General features: G+C 37.2%; 1 protein-coding gene and 1 non-coding gene across 8 annotated transcripts in view; one reads left to right on the forward strand and one right to left on the reverse strand.

Annotated features, from left to right (window-relative positions):
* Positions 1-10,336, reverse strand: part of LOC102539917 (uncharacterized) — a 136,923-nt gene extending 126,587 nt beyond the window's left edge. For 2 of the 3 annotated variants that reach the window (XR_012072707.1, XR_012072708.1), the window contains exons 1-3: positions 9,002-10,336; positions 7,931-7,975; positions 7,038-7,100 (exon numbers count right to left, since the gene is read on the reverse strand). This is a non-coding gene — a transcript (uncharacterized protein). Of the gene's footprint in view, positions 1-7,037; positions 7,106-7,930; positions 7,976-9,001 lie in introns of all 3 variants that reach the window. The other variant, XR_012072709.1, reaches the window with a different exon arrangement.
* ITPRID2 (ITPR interacting domain containing 2) overlaps positions 1-19,900 on the forward strand; it is a 79,838-nt gene that overhangs the window by 33,250 nt on the left and 26,688 nt on the right. The window contains exons 1-8 of one of the 5 annotated variants that reach the window (XM_031678294.2): positions 5,164-5,239; positions 10,796-11,041; positions 11,403-11,448; positions 14,391-14,440; positions 15,299-15,355; positions 17,642-17,681; positions 17,766-17,864; positions 19,115-19,323. In XM_031678294.2, the coding sequence (XP_031534154.2) occupies positions 10,831-11,041; positions 11,403-11,448; positions 14,391-14,440; positions 15,299-15,355; positions 17,642-17,681; positions 17,766-17,864; positions 19,115-19,323 (712 nt within the window). In that variant the 5' untranslated portion in view covers positions 5,164-5,239; positions 10,796-10,830. Of the gene's footprint in view, positions 1-5,137; positions 5,240-10,667; positions 11,042-11,402; positions 11,453-14,390; positions 14,441-15,298; positions 15,356-17,641; positions 17,682-17,765; positions 17,865-19,114; positions 19,324-19,900 lie in introns of those variants that run through there. The other 4 variants (XM_031678292.2, XM_015244373.3, XM_006210229.4 and 1 more) reach the window with 4 other exon arrangements.

Consider the following 19,900-nt stretch of genomic DNA (forward strand, 5'->3'; position numbering starts at 1 on the left):
ATAAATAAGTGTTTTACTTCTCTTTTGTAGTTTTGATTCCATTTTTAATAACAGCGATTCCAAACCTTCACTCTAATTCTCCAAATAGCTCATGCTCCATCACTTCAGCAGATGATCTGGCCTAGTTCTGAGTATACATAGGACACTAGGTGTGAATTCCTTTAAATTACCTTCCCCCTGAAAATTTAAACATACTGGTGCATTTATATCTCCTCCCAATCTAAAAAAGAGAAATCACTTTCTAAAGTTAATATTCTGCCTCTTCTCAAGATCTTATCCTTTCAAATACCTAATGTTTTCTGTGTACATTTAACCTTTCTCTGTCTACCAATTTCTGTCTTTACCCAATAATCATGTTTACTCCCATGCATTCCCCTCAAAAAATAACCATAAATCAGCCCTATGTTTCTTTTTAGCTCTTTTCCTATCTCCAACCTTCTCTTCATCAGTTGTCTACATTTACTGTTTCTATCTTTACCTCTCTCATGACTGTGTTACTGAGAAATGACAATAATTGTAAGGTGGTCTAATATTAAAAACAGTGAGAATGAACTCAGAGGAATCAAAACTTTAGCGTTTGGCTTTTTCCCAGCCTTAGCCAGACATAGATATTCATGATTTTGAATGCCTGTATATTTATATAATGGCTTTCCTGCTCTTTTGTTCTATCTTAGCCAATTAACTGTTACTGTTTGAATACCCCTGCTATTTCCTGTTTCCCGGTCCTAAAAGGAATTAGTCCTACAGACTGCCACTACAATCGAGGCTTCCCTCTGCACCATTCCACCACAATTATTGTCAAGGTCAGCAATAACATCTCTACTGCCAAACCAAGAGGTCAATTCTGTCTTCATCTTAATCAGCTTCTCAGGAAGCTGGTGGAGTTAACCATTTCCTCTTCCTTAAAAACTTTCTTCAGTTGCCTTCTGGATACCACTTTCAGTTCTCTTCCTTCCTTGCTAGTTGATCTTTCTTAGCCTTCTTTGATGGATGCTTTTCATTTATTTGTCTCTATAAAGTGTGGGGTACCCAAGAAACTATCCTTAGACATCTTATCATTCTTCACCAATTCCCCCCTCGGTGGTCCCAACTGATTATTTAACTTAGATACCATCTGTATGCAGATGACTCCTAAACTTCTATTCTAGTTCAGATTTTCCCCTTGAAATATATACTCATACATACAAATGCCTACTCAACCTATCCACTTGGATGTCTAACAGGCTCTTCAGACTTCACACACTGAACAAATTTTGTTTCTCCCAGGACTCCTCCACCTTTAATCTTCTCCACCTCAGTCAGGGAGAGTGCGTGAACTTAATAGTTTATACTGGTTAAAGAATGAAAGCCAGTGAAAGAAACTGAGAAGTAATAAAATACAAAAATGTAAGAACAAGAAAAGAATGAGAGGAATAGTCAATCCTGTCAAAAGCTATAAAGATACCTACAAAATGAGAACTGAAAAGATCCACTAGATTTTGCATTTTAAAAGTCACTGATGATGACTGCCTCAATAGGTTTGGAACAGGAAGAGAGATGAACAGGATCATACAGAAAAAAATGGCTGTCTGGTATTAATGATCTCACACACACACACACACACACACACACACACACACACACACAATTTAAGTCAAACTTTCATCCAGAGTGCTACCTCTCTACTGTATTTTCTGATTGCTTAGGCTACATTTCTTTTATGTCTTATAAGCACCTCATATCAATATGTCCAATAATGAATTAATTTCCCTTCTTCTCTTGTTCTCCTTACTCTCAAATGAATTAATGCCACATGCCTAATCCTTCTAAATCCTCTATCATCTTGAATGACACCAATACATATCCACGTACCTAAAGGAGAAAGCAAACCTTGGGGATCATTCTGTTTTCTCCTTCCCACCCACTTCTGATTTGTCAAATCTGATTGTAGTCCCTATCTCCAACTGTCTAACTTGAGTCTTTATAAACCTCTCTCTTCCTACCCCCTCAAACTAACAAGCCTCCTAACTGGTTCCCGTGCCTGAGGGCTTCTCATGCCCTATTCTTTCAACTATATAGTTAGTTATAGTTATCTTTCAATAAAGCACTTTAGTTAAAAACTGAAAGCTGCTTCCAACTTCCCACTGGCAATAATGCACTCCCTTAAAAGAGCACATCAAGATCCTTACAATATGGCTCTCATCTACCATTACAACCTGTTTGTGATAGTTCCCCACTTGCCTTACATAATCAGACTGAAGTACACTGCATGGGGTCAGACACACACTTCCCACACTTCTACCTCTAGAATACCTAAACTTTTCAAAGGTCAACTAAGTTTTTCTCCTTAAATTGTAAATACAATTTCAAAGAGTTTGGAAAATAAAAGAAAAAATTTAGCCATAATATTGTCATTTAACACAACATCTTTGTTTATTTCCCTCCTAACAGTCCTCTATGAATGTACATATTTGTATAATAAACATATAATTTTGCATAATATCCTCACATATTTTATTTAGCCATTCCTTGTCATGTTGCAGAATAAAAATATTAAAAATTATAAAATATTATTTTGAGAAAAAGGAAAAAAAAAGGAGAAAGAAAAAAAAAACCAAGGGTGGGGAGAGAATCGAGCTCTGAATAAGGTTTAAGTTGCATACCATGATGACCTACTCATCCACCATGGGTGAGCCACACATTTGGCTCTCAGTTTTCTAGTTGCCAATGTAAAAACAGAAACTTTGTCAGTTTTCCAACTCCCAGTGCCCAAGAGATTTAAAAAAAAAAAAAGTCCTGGTAATTGCAACTCTTCTTGGGACAAATATTGTAGAAAGATATTTCTCCTGAGGTCTTCCTAAAGAGAATACAGGGTGATATACTTAACAACTTCTGGGAAGACTCATTAGAGACAGTACAGCTCACTTCACATCATTGTTCATACTGAGAATTAATATAGGCAGATGCCATGGCACAAGTCACTGAACAATTTTGTAAAAACCATCTTTTTGGAAATCACTTGATACTATCAAGACACCCAGCTCTTTGCTGGTCTGCTTTAAGTCATGGGTAAATATAATGCATTAAAATGCTCACATATCATGTATGTTATACAGTCATAGTAGTGGCTGAATTGTTATCTTTTAGAAAAACTTTCTGAATATTGTTCCTCTTCAAGATAGAGTTTTAAATAGTTCTTAGGTCAAATCTTAAAACGTCAGATTCTATATTGCACAGCTGAAGCTTGCTTGGAAGAGCAGATTTTAGGCTGAGAAGCAAAAACTCCCTCTTTTTGATCATGAATGTTGTTTCCTTTGGGAAAGTCCTCTGAATATAAGAATGAAGCTGGGGCCAGAGATGCTATAGTATTGGGCTTCTGTATCTAATACAGAATGTTATCATAGAAGGACTCAAACATAAGCTGAATAACATACTTGCTCACAGAGATTCTCACTGTCTCCAATCTTGAGTCCTCTCTAGAAATTGGGCTTGGTGGAGCTACAGATCTGGGGCTAGAAGGATCAACTTTTACTTCTCTGATTTACATGCTAGTAAGAAGCCTGGATACTAAAATCTTTTTTTTTTTTCTTAAACATTCTTTGAGTTTTTCAGAAGACTGATAAGATAAAGCAATTTTCTACCTTTGCCTTTATCAATATTTGTAGGACTGTTGAGATATGGATTCTTGTCCCTAATTAAATCTGTCACTAACTGACCTTCTGAGGGCTTCTTAAAGTTTCTGAGCTCAGTTTTCCTCCCTTCTAACATGAGGGAGTTCTGGTAGGTAACTGCCTCCCTAGTATTCCTTCCACTTATGAGTCATACTGACCCTTGGCCCAACAGCTGTACGTGGAGAATCCCCTCAATTTGATGAGAGTGATTGCTAATGTTTCTCTAATAATGGACCTAGCGTATTATAAGACAGTCACACATCTTGGGTAAGAGCAGGGGCTCTGCAGAGGAAAAGTCCTGGTTCCACTCTGTCCTTTACTAGTGTGTGGCCTGGAGCAAGTATTAACCTCTCTGAAGCTTCCCTATCTGTAAAGTGAGACTAACATAAGCCCTTACAGAGTAGTTGTATTAAGTGAGACGTTGTAAATCCAGGCCTAAATACAGTGTCTGGCACAAAGCAAGTGCTCAATCAAAAGTATCCGCTTTCAGTACTGTTATTTTCTTGGGTCCACTGAAACAATTTCTCTTCTAAATAGCATTTTTTCAAGTTGAATAACAGCACTAGTGTAATTACAGTCTTTAAAGGTTTTAAGGTGCCAAATTGGGCTGACTTGTTTTAAACAAATTGGAAAGACATAGGCTCAGGGGATTTTTAAAAAATTAAGCAAAACAACCTGTGTGCTGACCTTTACCCTGTGGTTCTTTTATTAATAACAGTGTATTAACAAACACAACTTTAAGCTTTGATTACTACTAATGTAATCCAGGCCAAATATGCTACATAACAGCAGTAATAAATTTCTTGCCCCAGAGAAATTTTAATGGAGGTTTGCTTCACTTTTCTGTTTGTTTTGAAACAAGATTGTGGAGAAGTTCTTAGTTCAGGGTTCCCATCAATAGATACTTAGACTCTTTAATTTCTGATCACATGTAGATTGTATTTCAATACAACTAAATATGATAAAATCATTCTTTGATAAGAAAGATAAGCTTTGAAGGCTGTGTAAGTACTTATTTTATAGTTTTAAAACAATTGCTTAACAACAAAAGAAAAGGAAAAAAATTCCCCCAAATGTGGGAAATCGGGTTCTTTGCTGTGTGCTTAACTACAGCAGGAAATATGTGTTTGTTTATTATGACCCTTAATGCTTCCACAGCCAGATTAACTTTCAAACACAGAGTTTTCATTCCACTTAACCAACAGTTGTCACCCTGACTGTGGAAACTGATAATCTGCAGGGAGTTCAAGGAGAATACTTGCATAATTACATCTACTAGAGCCTGCCTTGTCCCCACAGTTTGGGGATAGACTCTTTGTGAACAGGGAACACTTCTAAGAGTAGGGCCCCCTACAGGGTGTATTAGCTCACAGTAATATGCTGGGTCAACCTTTGTCAAAGTTGACTTTCAGGGACTATCAAATTTGATAGAGAAGGAGTTCTGAATTACCATTATATGTTTAAGAATGTCTCCTTGTTGATTCTAGGTTTGTCCTCATTCATGAGATGTGAGGCTCTACTGATTTGTAACAAGCTGGGGAAGAACAATCACTTATATTTCTGCTGGAAAGCTCTCTGCAGGATAAAGGGTGAGTAATATGTTTTATAGATAGATAATTAAGAATCTACATTGATTCATAAGTCTTGAATATCTGCATGTTAAAAACCCCAAACTCATCAGGCCATTTGCTGTATAGACATATTCAATTTTCACAGTTCTTAGGAACTAGCTTATTATTTTCTGTCTCAATAGCTCTATTTTCTTAAATATTTTAGTGTTTGATTAATTCTCATAGAACTTCACTTATTTTAAAAGCAGTTTTAAAGGACTGCATTCTGAATTTATACACAACTTTCTAAGAAATGCCTATAATCATTATTTATTTGTCAAAATGATTTAATCAGAAGATTATTACGTGGGTACATCTTATAGCTTCTGAATTAAGGGAGACCAGGGGAGGGGATTTAAAACTGTCACTAAGCTATAAGGGATCTACTGGCTTTGCTCACCATCACAGCTCTGGCTGAAGTAGAGTGGCCCTTGTTTTGATGTACTACCTGATCAAGCTTGAATTTTGGTTAGTGATGGTAAGGAAAGTTGGTAGAGTTTAATGTAAAGAATAGCCAGAAATGGTTTAGCAGAATCCCATCTGAGCCTGGCAGAAACCCTGCTCTCTCCCCATTTTGTCCACCGTCAAACTTGCCAAGCCTTGTTCACTTTGGCTTTATTTTAAAAATGCATTTCTGGTGAGTGAGGAAAGGTTTTGTACTGTGTTTTCAATGACTCACCCAAAATAACTCCATTCAACTTGTAAATGGTCCTGTTCTGAATGCAGATTGTGTTTGTTCTGAGATGGGCATGAAGGGGCTGCAGAGGGGAGATTAGAGAGGGGAAACAAGGTGGGAGAGGCCAGAACAGTTTACATTTATTCAGATTCAGGAACACATCAGAATTATTTTTTAAAAAAAAGTTTTGTGTGTGGGGGGAGGCGGAGTGTGTGTGTGTTAAAGAACCTTTTATGAGGTCGGTAACATCTAAAATTTTTAAAGATACATCAATATTACACAGATACTTGGTTCTTCTAGTCACCAACCTCTTTTTCTCACCCTCATAAAATGTGGACGGGGAGATTTACATGTAAATATATAATTTCAAATATATGCAGAGTGAAATCAGTTTTTTAAAGTTCTAAATATCTTCAAATAGGAAGAATCATATAGGTAACCTAAGAGCTAGAAATTAATCTTAAACTAGGAAGAAAATGTGTAACAATAAATTGATCATATACTAGAACAGTGTTAAAACTAGGAAATGTAAATTTAAAAAATGACATCCTCTTGTTATGTACTGCAGAAAAATGTTTACTATCAAGTGGCATAGATTGAGCATTTGATATTGATAGGTATACCTTTTCTAAAGCTTTTATGATTCAAAATGTCAGAGATATTTAAAAGCAATTATTTTATGGCAGGACTGAAAAGAAAAAGAAGTGCTCTGATTTAAACTAGACCATTAAAGCTTCACAGATGAATGAAAAACATTTTAGCTTTCCCATGTGTTACTATGTCCAGTTATGAGGATTTCACAACCTTCTTTGAGTTGTTTCATGAATTCATGAAACAGACTAAATAAAGCTTATTCTGTTATATAATCCTGCTTCACTCTGTTGTTGATAAAGAATAGATGGGCCATTCTTACCTGTTGCTCAGAAACACCAGAGAATTGAGCTACTGGAAAGAAAATAAGCAGCCTACAAGGTTTTACCATGGAGAGGGTAAATTTAGCATTAAGTGGCAAACTGAGGAAATCATGATCTGGGAATGGTGAAATGAGTGATAAACAACAAGTTTTTAACATGCACAAAATCACAAAGTGTATAAACTTACCCAGATTATGTAAATAACTTGCAAGGCAAAGTTTCAGTGGTAGTAACACCTGCTTCTTCTGGTCTGTACTTGGGAAAACGAGGAAGATCAAAACATCAGATTGTTACACTGCACTAATGCTTACTTATGAGGACAATGACCTAGCATAATAGGAGTTTTTGGTAATGTGGAAAAACCCAAAGAATAAGCAATAGGTTTAAATTATAGACCTTAAACATGCAATTTTATTACTTTAAAATATACACCATAACCAGAAATATTTTAATGGTTAATAATGACTTACAGGATTATATCATAAAACTAATCTAAGTCAGACTGACCACTTTCCTCGTAGTTCAATTATATGATTTGTAAATAAACCTTTGAAAGTTTCTGAAGAATTCAGCTGTTCAGTAACATTTTCCTTTAATTCTTTTTTATCCTATTGCAAATCATTCTGCTAGCATCCCTGGAAACGTTAATAGTTATACTGAGGGGGCCCAAAAGATAACATGTTGAAATGAGTTTTAGAAACGCTGGGCTAAACAAAGTTAAACAGTTTTATTTTTTAAAAAAATAACTCTTGAGAACCTCTCAAGTCTTTAACATTCACTGTGATTGAGCTGGGGCTCAGGGAGGTGAGAATATAATATGGAGAATTTCCCAAACATATTTTATGTAGCATTATTTTCTCCAGGCAATTCTACTGTTAAGACAAAAGGATCTGGGAAGCGTCAGGTAAGTAGAATTGCAGATAAATAAACAGAGTAGCATTTAATATTTCAATTTGGTAAACTTCAACACTACTCCACTCTCTGATCAGATTCTGAATCATTAAGATTTGATGTACAAAAAAAATTAATTCCATAAATACTGAACAATACCATACCTAGGAACAAAATGTCTTTGCTTACCCAGTAGTAAATCTTGTTCTGTAATTTTGAGGCATGTATTAAGGCCTAGAAAAGCCAAAAAAAAAAAAAGTAATTAAACTGAGCATGTTTCACTTTTAATTTATACTTTTCCATTGAAAATTGCCTGAATTTATCCCATTTTAAAAATTCAGCTACGTAAGCATGAAGACAGATGTCATTTACTAGCATAAGAATAATCCCCCATATGAAATTAATTGACTTTTGCCTTCTGCAATATAATTCCAATAGCTATATTAAGCGCCTACTTTATTTCATTTGATCATCACATCACCTTGGAAAGGGTAATTATCATGATTGCTACTTCACTGATGAGGAACGTGAAAACCAGAGATATTAGCTGCCTTACCCTAGGCTATACAACTAGAAAGAGACAATTTCAAACTTCAGTCTGACACCAAAGATCCTACTGTTTCCACTACATCTTGCCGGATCGGATTATCCACATCTAATATAAATTTCTTTCTTCCTCCATCTTGTAGGCATTAGTGACTCAGACATTATTCTTTACGTAGAAGTTCTGCAGTGTGGGTTGGCAATTGATCTACAACACAGTACTTGTTTGGAAAAAGAAATCCTTGAAGTAGCAAAAAAGCTAGACTGTCCTCACGTGTGATACGACATTCATGATTGAGTAAATGAAACACCTGGGCATTTTTTAAAAATCTCAAAGTTGAGAATACAATTAAAACCCCTTACTTTTCAAAATAATTTGCTGTTTCAAGGATTTCCTTCTCTATGACCTCTTATCAACGTTTTGCATTAAAAATCATCACGTAGAAGAAAACATTCAATTGTGCTATTGGAGATTCAACAACTGTTGTACTCTATTCTATTGTTACCTGCTGGTATTTTTTTCCCTTTATTAGTTGACTTGGTGGTGTGGTTTTTAAATATAAAATATGGTTCATTAGTCTCAAAAATTATTTTTTGTCTAAGTATATTTAAACAACAAAACTAAACAAAACATAATAGGCCAAAGAGAAATGACATAAAGCAAGTATTTTATCCATGACTGTCCATTCCAAAGAATGTAAAGCATAGAAATTTTACCTCAGTTGAACTCCATGTTCTTTGTAGGATCAGCACTGGACCACTTATTAAAAGCGTAAGGGGTGCAAGAAGAATATAGAATAATGTTCTTTAATCTCTCCATTTACAGTCTGGCTAGGAAGTCAAACACACCCTCAGTAGCCAGTCATATTATTTACTGCACAGTTCAGTCCCCAGATCAATGAAACAGACATTCAGTTGTATACCAGGGAATGGTTGGAAAGATGTGACCAGGAGTGGTGGAAAGATGGTAGTCCAGGGAAAGTTCTGGCTCAGCTGGACCTGAGGATGATGAAGGTATGAGACAGAAAGAACAGGAATGAACTGAAAGGCAAGGATAGAGAGTCAACAACAACTTGGTTGTGGTGGAAATGATGAAATTCGGTAGGGTGAGGTCCATGAGGGCTCTGAATGAAACTGTGAAGAGGGTATACTTTGTTTTCTGTGGCTTCTAACCAGCCCCTTTCACTGCCTTCTCTCCAGATACCTCCCTCACTCTCTCTCCTGCTTACCTTTCCTATGGGCAGCAAGACTCTGGCCCATTTTGAAGGGCCATTAACTGTTAGTTGCATTTTGCTACAGATCTCTTGAAGGCTGAAAAGTCTTTTAAGATTCAAAGAAAAGATTAATAGTGAAACTTTAAGCCAGTGAGATACCAGTATCACTGTTCTAACACGCCCTTGTATTTCACAGGCCAGAATGATACTATAATGGTTCTGGAAAGTTAGTCTAGATTTTAGATATGGTCTTGTGGATACTGGTGAACCATTACAAGTTTGTGTCTGATGCTGAATAGGATTTTATAGTCTTTCTGTTAATAAGATTTACAAAATAACAAAGGGAATGGCTCAAACTAATTGTTAAAATAGTTCTGAACCTTGACATGATTTGCAGCTTGTACCACCAAAATCCCAGCAAAATACTTTTTTCTTATTCTATTTTCCCTCACCTCTCTCCGTCCAATTTCAATGTGTAATTTCCGTATTAAATATTCTTTCTCAGTTCATTTTCATACATAACACAACCACGATAAATAACTTTCTTAGGCATGAAAGTAGCACTCCACGAAGCTTAGTCTTTTCCATTTTTGACATTCTGACAAGAAATACCAATTACTCTCCTCTTTCTCCCAACTTTCTCCACAATTGCCTGGAGACAATTCTGTGGACTTCTAGAAGAATAATTTTCAGCGAGTCCCAGCACACACTTGTTTTGACGCGGTGAAGAAGGGCGCTTAGTGAAACTTGGCCCTTCCACATTTCTTCTGTTTGGGGGTGAGGAGAACTTCTGAGGAAGCAAAGCTTACCAACAAACAAGCAAACAAACGTCGCCCACCACTCGGGCCGCGGCGGGGGGAGGGTCTCCCCGCCCCGTGCGCGCCCCGCCCCGCCCCGCCCCGCGCGCCCCCGGCCGGAAGGGGGCGTGGGACGCCGCCGAGGGAGGGGCGCGCTGACGCGCGGCGGCCGGCCAGGGCCCTGGCACGTCAGGCGGAGGCGGGAGGCGGGAGGCGGGGGGCGGGAGGCGGGGGGCGGGGGGCGGGGAGCGAGGAGAGGGGGCCGGCCGGCGTCCAGCTCCCAGCCGTGCTCTCTCGGGCCACTCGCGTTACCGCGCCGCTCCCGGCCGGCTTCATGTGAAGCGCTGGCCCTCCGCCCCCTCCCTCCCCTTCCTTCCCTCCCTCCCTCCCGTCCCCTCCTCCTCCTCCCGCGCCCGCTCCCGCTCCCCGGGGCCCCCAGCCCGGCCGGGCGCTGACAGCAGGGGCGGGGGTCCCCGTTGCCGCCGCCGTGTCTCTCGCAGGCTCCGGCTGGGGCTGCGGAGCTCCCGGTGCGGCCATGGACCAGCCCCTGGTGGCGTCGGCGGAGGCGGAGGAGGAACTGGAGTGGCAAGTGGCGAGTCGCAAGAGGAAGGCCTGGGCCAAGTGCCGCGGCTCCTGGCAGGCATCGGAGACAGAGGACCTGTCCACAGAAGCGACGACGCAGGACGAGGACGAGGACGACGAGGAGGACCTTCCCGGAACGAAGCTACGGGCGGCCGCGGGAAGAGGTCGGTGCGCCCGCGGGGCAGCGGCGGGAGGGGAGCTGGGGGAAGTTCGGGCTGGCGGGCAGGGGAAAGTCTCGTGCGCCTTGGGCGCCTGCTGTGAGGTCTGGAAGGTCCTCCGGGGCTCCATAGGCCGAGGGGAGAGGGGACACTTCCGACCTTTAAAGGCGTGCGCTTGGCGAGGCATCTCCAGCATCGACACAGACACCTCGGTGCCCTCTTTTCCGTTCAGATGGTCACTAGGACGTGTTGCTTAGGCTGCATTTTGCCCTGCGTGGAGTTTTCTACCTGGGAATATCGAGGGTGACCCCTCCATCAGAGTCTCCCAGGGGTAGGTAATGAGCTGTCCCCTTCCTCTGTCCCGCAGGAAACGTACCTAACGAGAAGATCGCGATATGGCTCAAGGACTGCCGGTGAGTCCTCCCTTGCGCCGCTCGCGTCCGGAGGGAGAGCCACGCAGATGGGACCCCGAGCGGAGTAGCTCGGGCCGCCGTCCCTATGGGTCCCATGGGCGTTTGTTAGCTATAAACCGGAAAGTGAGCCGGCAGATAGCTTCCTCCTTTAAGCGATTAGAAATGGAAGTGCTGTGGCCGCTGATTATTTGGCGACCGTGTAGACTTCACAGTTGTTAGGACTTCAGCTCTGGTACATGATGTTAACATCAGAGATCAGAAACCTAAAACAGATAATCAAACCATGTTACTCTGCTTGCCCTGTTTTTATGCGAAAGTATTTTCTCTTTCAGAGTGTTCTATTTTGCTTTTGTTTTGACGTCTGTACATCTGCCATCGAATCATTTCCCTTTCAAATGTATTTTGGATGAGTTTGATTTAACGACGCTTACTGGGCTTTATGTTCATGCCTTAATTCTGTTGGGAGAGCTGTTGAAACCAGCTAACTTTGTTCTTCTAGTTTACTTCTTGGACATGCGTTTGTCAGATGGTACTGGAATTCACAGAAGGGAAATACAGCTTTGAAGACTTTCAGGTTGCATAAATCTGTTTAATTACACGCTTTGGCAACTGGTACAAAAATGATAAAGTACAGAGGAGATGAACCATGTTGCAAGTAAATCTTACTACAGTAAAATGTGCTAGTTTCACATTTAAATTATCTTTTTTCCAACTTAATTTGTTACTTGTAAAATCTCATATGAAGAATGTTGGCTTTTTAACTTTTGTTAAGCTGTTTGCTTCTATACTTATTTTTGCCATCTCAGTTTGGGCTTTTTAAAATCCTTCGTTCTAGTACAAGAGTTTGGGAAGTCTCTTTTGGGGGAGGGAGAAGTGATTCTCCTATATGCCACTTTATTTTTCTTCCCTAAAGATATAAGATATTGGCCACTACTCTGTTCATATCCTATTTTGGTGAATTGCCTGGAGCCTTGACGAATGAACCCTTGATTACAGAACTCCTTAACCTTTATTGAGGGTGTCATAGATGCTTCTGAGATTTGATAAAATATATGGACCTTCTGTCTCATGATGCACAAAAAAATGTTTAAGAGCAAGAGAAGAATCACATTATGTTTATTTTATGATGTACAGGAATTAAGATTATATAACAGATTATATCAAGTAGGCAGTTAAGTGCATCTTGTAAGATAAATGCAATAGGGAAATGTTAACACTCACCAGGACTCTCTGAAAATTCCAGAAGTTTTGTTGCTAATCTTGGTTTACGTAGCAGATTCTATAGTCTGCTGCCTCTTCCCTCATGGGTTTTCTTTATAAGTTTTTTTCTTGTTCCTTACTATTGCACCTATTCTATACAAAAGGGACATTTATTTGTACTTGGGAAAGCTATAACAGTCTTTTACTGTTGGCTTTATTATCACAGATTTGACTGCTATGATATATGCAACTGTATTTTTTTTTCCTTAGAATCCTTCCAGAGTTAGGCATCTGTCTATTTTGTATATTACGTACAAACGATCTGAAGACAGCATTCTTCCCCCTGTTAAGTTCTCAAATATTCTTTGTTTCCTTATTGCTTTCCATATCCTGAATAAAGATGCCATATTGTCTTTCCTTAAACTGAGTCTTTATTTTGATAATGATTTTTTGGCTAAGTGGAAACAAATTGCCTGAATAAGTAGCATTTAAGAAGGGATAGATTTTTTGATAAGATTTGTAAGAGCAAATTTAAGAGTGAGAGACTTGATTCAAAGGGGAATGTCAGTTATATTCTGCTTATTGGCCATTTTCTGTTGGTGCTGAGACCAGTAGAGACATCTGCAGAAGGAGTAATGCAGTGTTTTGTCCTGTGAAAGTAGCCATCAGGGAGAGGAATGACTTTTTTGAAGGCATGAAGTATAGTTTTATTAAAATATTGCAAAACCTTAGCTCAGAGGTTTTATCTTTATAGTTGTTCCTTATGATTCTTTTACATTTCACAAGCACTAATTTTAAAGAACTGACATTCCTTGTGTATTTGTTTGCAGAAACTTTAAACGTTTAATTAGCATTTCAGTAATATTCTTTGGAACTGATATTTTTACGATTGATCCCATGTCTGACGTGAATTTATAACAGGTATAAATTGTTACTGATAAAAGGTTGATACCACAGAATGGAACTTTTATAATAAAATAGACTGTTTCTTCCTTTAACGTAGTTTTGAGAAAGAAATGAAAACCATTTTGCATTAAAAAGATTTCTGAGTTATCTGTGCTTAACCACGAGAATGTGAAGGAATTTTTAGTGATGGCTAGTTTTTAAGGTAGACTCTCAAGCCAGCTTTTTACTAATTTTCTTTTCAAAGTTAAATGAAAGAATATGTGTATTTTCTTTTAGTTTAAAAAGCATAAAATGAATCCCAAACTTCTCCATTTGTATCAGAAAAGATAACAGTTGGGGTAAGGGAAACACTAAGTAGTGCTCTAAAATGCTAGATGAGATTTAAGAAAACTTTTGAGTTTTATTTTTAACTAGACTCTGACTTCTTAATTTTATTGAGAGAAAGATTTATTTTCTTTTAATCCTGTTTCCTGTTTCTAGGGAAAGGGTTGAGGGGAGCAGACATTTTCTTAATGCCTGCTGTCATTCTCTTTTCTTTTTCTGTTTTTGTAAAGAAAATGCCAGTTCATGTTGTTTGTAATTGCCATCCTCACTCTTAATTGCTGGCAGATGAGACGTGTGATTAAATCATTCCCGATGAGCTGACTTGATGATAGGTGTTTGCTTAGTAGGATATTACTTATGTAATCCACTTGCATTCCATGTGTGTTTGGGAGGAGAGTTAACCTGTGATTAGAAGCTTGCTTAGCTATAACCCTTTAAAGTGTCAGGCTGTGCAGTGACAGCTCTCCAGACAGCTTTTCAAGACTAAGGTTTATATGTTTATGTGGTTTCAGTACCCCTTTGGGAGCCTCACTGGATGAACAAAGCAGTGGTACACTCAAGGGTAAGAGAAAGTTGCCTTTCTAAATCTATTCTTTATGAGAGTCCCACTTTATATGTCCTCTGAGTGAAAGTATGTGTATGTGTGTATGTATATGAATTATAAAAATGATGTTCATGTTTATAAAATATGCTGTTCAAAGACAAAAACTAAAAGGAAGAAACCTTGTCATAAACCATAAAACAGTGGTGAGTTTAAACAAATTACCAAACCTTTCCACAATGTGAAACTCATTTTTTATTGTCCAGTTAGATATTGTAAAGACTAATTAAGTACAGAAATATGATATGTAAACATAAGGAAACTATATATTGAGTGAATTAGATCAGCTTTAGTGTAGCATTTCTTTGCTTACATTAACTGAAATTGCCACACCTGACATATTACCACCTGTGCGAGGCAGAATTCTAAAGTTCAAAGTACAGCAAGAATTTGCAGGTAGTGACAAGGCATATAAGAAACATTTACTGTATCAGGAAATCAAACTTGAGCTCCTGACTGAATATAAGGGAGTAAAAGGAATGATTGCTCTGGGATCTGCTTTTCCATGAAACTCTTGGGTAAGATATGTTACCTAATTGAACATCCTCAAAGGCATAATAACTATAAAAAATAGCGTATAGGTTGGGGCTTCTGAAAGCTTACCTGGCTGCAAATTGTGGTTTCCCTTACGATAAAGAAAAGGTTATATTTTCTTCTTGAAATTGTATAATCAGAATAATTTATGAGTGCATTCAAGTCTGAAACACTTTACTGTATCTTATATTTTGCTTGGTCAATTTGTTTTAACTAAAACAATGACTTTATATGGGGGTCAGGAAGAACAGAATACTGGGATGAATCTTCCAATGTTTCTTTCAGGCGTTCTAGTGAGAAATGGAGGAAGTTTTGAGGATGATTTGTCACTGGGAGCTGAAGGTATGTTTGTTTGGAAGAACTGTATTTTCATATAGTTTTAAAATTAAAAAAGAAAAAATGAGTGCTGAAGGTTTATGACCCTCAGAGCTAAATTTAAAAGGGCTTGAAAGTGGCTCAGGCACATTTTACAGAACCTTTTGTATGTTAATAATCCAGCCAGAGCTCCTAGGATGCCTGTAGGAAGGGCTCTAGAAAACCATTGTGAAATGTCTGTACGCCTACCTTGGACTTAAATGCTTGAAGAAACTCTCTGGGGGCAAACAATGGTGATAGAACCGAGGGAAGAATTGCCCCGCAAAAGGAAGGAAGCTTAAATATTTATACGTGAGAATACTAAACTGAAGCTTATTTTGGTGTGAGGTAGTCTTATGTCAGACATAACAGCTGCAGCTTGTCTTTCTCTTTGCGTTTAAGTGCCTCCTGTCTTTCCTGCTTCCTCTTTTTCCAGATTTTTAGAAGATTGAAGGATAAAGACAAAATAGTTACTAGAATTTACTTAGAAATCATTATGCTGATGTCTATTCCAGACTGTATTAGGATTTTAAAATATATTGTGCTGTGTTTAAATTTGGTCACGGATTATATAACTTTCTCCTGTGGATTCATAATAAAGCTTTCCACAATGTAAAATTAAAACTTTTTAAAATCATTTACCTGGCATTTTAAGATTATTGGTAGCTGTATAGCTTGGTTATTAATATATGCTTTTCAATAAAAAAAGAATTAAGGATTTTATTAAATCTTTTCGAATTGTAGGTTGGTGAACAGTGAATTTATCCATTGGACTTAATATCCTTGATCTTTTGCTGTTTGAAATCAATCTGTATGATACATTACTTATTTAAAACCTTCTAACAATGAAAACTCTAGAATAGGTGACTATATTAGTTCTTATATTTCTGTTAATATGCTTTCAAGGAATAAACTCCATGGAGTTTAAACTTATTGCTTCTCAGTCAGTGTAGTTGAACATGCTGTTGACCTCTTAATGTTAAATGTTAAATGCATTTCAATGTTACTGTAAATAGCACTTTTGATATCTGCCTTAGTTTCACAATATGAAATTTTTTTAAGACTTCATTTTATTTTAGAGCAGTTTTAGATTCACAGAAAAATTGAGGAGGAGGTATAGAGATTTCTCATATATTCTCTGTCCCTTACATTCATAGCCTCCTCCATTATCAAAATCCCCCAACAGAGTAGTACATTTGTTACAACTGATGAACCTAGAGTGAGGCATCATAATTACCCAAAGTCTGTAGTTTACCCTAGGGTTCACTTTTGGTCTTGGACATTCTGTGGGTGTAGACATATGTATAATGGCACATATCCATCATTACAATATCATACAGTATATTTTCACGGCCCTAAAATTCTCTGTACTGTGCCTGTTCATCCATATTGGATGAGTTTATTGGAAACCAGACCCTAAAAGGGAGTCCCAGAGAAAAGTGGATTTATTATATTGTTTTATTGAGAATTGTTTTAAGATTGTTTTCATTCATTCAGTAAATATTTATTGAGTGTGGTATGTTAAACACCTTTCTGGTAGATATACAAAGAAATGTAAGAAATTGCCATGACTCTGCAGATAAGAAATGAAAAAAAGAAGAAAAGTCTGGTGTGCTGAAATAGATACGTTGTTAATTAATTTCATTCTTTATGTTGTCTATAATTTTCAATGCAGTGAATTTAAGTCACTCTAAACTTAACATTTATCTGTTTAGAACTTATAAGTCTTGGATAAACTTGAAAGGCAATTTTTAAAAGAAAACTTTTGTTGAAATGAGTAGAAATTTTCAAAGTATGTAAATGAAAAATTGTTTGTAACTGGAGTAAATTATCAGCCTTAAAAAACCACATAAGGAGTAGATATATTCTATTGCCACACTTAATGCTAAATCATGCTTTTGCTTATCAGGTATTCTTTATCAGTAGCTTTTAAATTTAGTAATTAGAGCCACATATACTACATATCTTCTTACAGCTTACTCCAAACTGTTAAACATTTAATTGGTTGTTTAATGTCGTTTTATTTTAAACATTCAGTGGAAGTAAGTTTACATTGCCCAACAAACAAAAACACCCTCTACAAGCTACTGATTCTGTTCTTATCTATCTGTATATTACCTTTAATGATGCAGATTTAATGAGCCAAGACGAGAGTTTGGCATGTTAGACATTTAGCTATAATAATGTGGCTAACTTGCTTTCTTGATGATTGTATCATAGTAGTTACTGTCCTAACTAACAATTGTGCTTCACATTTATTCTTTTTGCCTTTAGCCAACCACCTCCATGAAACTGATACTCAAATTGAAAACTGGTACGTATATGTGTTTTTTTTCCTTTCTAAAAATGAAGAACAGATATGAAAATAAGGTTTTACATAATCTAATTTTGTTTATAGCAATAATATCTTGGCCAAAGAGAGAAGACTACAGTTTCATCAGAAGGGGAGAAGTATGAATTCGACTGGATCTGGGAAGAGCAGTGGGACAGTCTCGAGGTAACTTATTCTGAAGTTATGCTACAATTACGTTGTGTTATAAATGACCTTCTCTTACCCTTTTTCAGTCTTGGGTTCAACTTGGGTAGTATAAAATCAGAAGGAATCTACAGTGTTTAATAGGTGAGCGTATCTGACAGAAGTTGTTTCTTTTTTAATTAAGATTAAATAAAATTTAACAGATATGTTAATAATGCCTGTGGTATCCATTAATGAGTATTTTGAGCCCTGTCAGCAACTTGAAAGAGGAACTCCATAGTGAAGTAATTTCTCCTTCCAAAATTCTCTGTTCTTCTAGGGTCTTGAGTTACTCTGACATAAAAGTCGGAATTAACCTTCCTAATTCAAAGCTTGATATTTAAGCATAGATTTATCATCATATCAAACCAAAGATCTTTGAAATATATTTTAAAATAAGCAAGTACCTGTGCCTGTGGAACCAGTTTAAACTGTTATCCAAATTATTGTTTTGGAATTTGAGCATTTTCTTTGAAACAAATTGAAATTTTCTTCTGCTCAAGTTCTGTGTCTAACATTCCTATTTTCTCCAGTGAGTCTCAGCTTGGATTATCACTGGTATGAGAGATCAGGGTTAATAAATGTTCACTTCCCAATAGAGTTACAGCAAGAAGTTACTAGGTTACCTTTGTGTAACCCATACTCTCTTTACTTCACTCCTCCTACTTCCTGAGTGCAAGTGATTAGAGAAAAGTTGAAAGTAAGCTCCTCCCTCACTTTTCTGAGATTAGTTTTACCTGTATTGCCTCTTCTAGGACAGCCAAAGAGAGCAGCAAAGCTCAGGTTCTGCAGAATATTCCTTGGTACCAAAGTTGTACCAACGTCCTAGTGTGTTTTCCCTTCTCATCTTTTCTTGAATCTGTTTACTCCTTATTCTCCCTCATCTGTCCTCTAATTGTTTAACTGCTTTACTGGAAATCTCTTCAAATGACAAAAAAATTGAGGTGAGGAATCCCTTAGAGAGTCTCTTACTGACTATATTCTTAGGGTTAAGCTCTTTTTCACAGTACTAACAGTTTCAGATAGTGGGTCCTTTTTAAGGGTTATTTATTGCATTTTGTATACAAGGTAAAAGATGCTGAGATAAATAATAATTTAAAGAACCAAAGCTGTAGAAAAAGATTTTATCACAGGAAAGCAGGAATATGAATTCATTTATAATGTGATGTGGACTATAAACTTATTTTATATCTTGATGTTTCTTTTTTCTTTTTCTTTTTTTTTTCTTTTAGTGTTTCAGAATTGTTGGAACTTTATGAGGAAGATCCTGAAGAAATTCTTTATAATCTTGGATTTGGACGAGATGAGCCAGATATTGCTTCTAAAATTCCTTCCAGATTTTTTAATTCATCATCATTTGCCAGAGGAATAGATATTAAAGTATTTTTGAGTGCTCAAATGCAACGGATGGAAGTAGAAAATCCAAATTATGCTTTAACAAGTAAGGTTTTTAAATGTTAGCATGTTATTTTTAAAATTATGGCACCCACAGCAAGATGGTCTTATTGTGAAAGCCTTGTTAACTTTTAGGAATAGCACTGGAAATTTAATTATTGAGGTTAACACAATAGCTGTTTTATGTTTTTCTAAAATTTTTATTATTCTATTTATAGAAGTTAATTTTACCTATTCTTCCCCTCAACCTGCCCCACCCAATTCTTGACTTACTTAAGTGTTACTTTGTAGAATGTAACTTACTTAGAGATCCTTATACTTATCTCTAGATTGTTTTTGTTCCAGAAGGAAAGAAGTAGAGAAGGGGTCTTTTTACTATTAGTTGAAATCAATTTCAGCTGCTTTTCTGTAAATCTACAATGGCATGGCTAATTTGATGATTTTTCATATTGTATCTTATTTTTCTTATTTTTCTCTGTTGACCGGAAATCCCCAAAATAGGACCCCTAAGTGGTCCTTGGATTAGTTTTAAGAGTTCTATAAATCCAACCTCCCTCCCATTAGGTATAAAATATATACTTAATTAGGAGAACATTTGGAAGAGTTCAGGACCTAAAAACAGA

Source organism: Vicugna pacos, chromosome 5 (assembly GCF_048564905.1).
Source record: "Vicugna pacos chromosome 5, VicPac4, whole genome shotgun sequence".
Classification (NCBI taxonomy): domain Eukaryota; kingdom Metazoa; phylum Chordata; class Mammalia; order Artiodactyla; family Camelidae; genus Vicugna; species Vicugna pacos.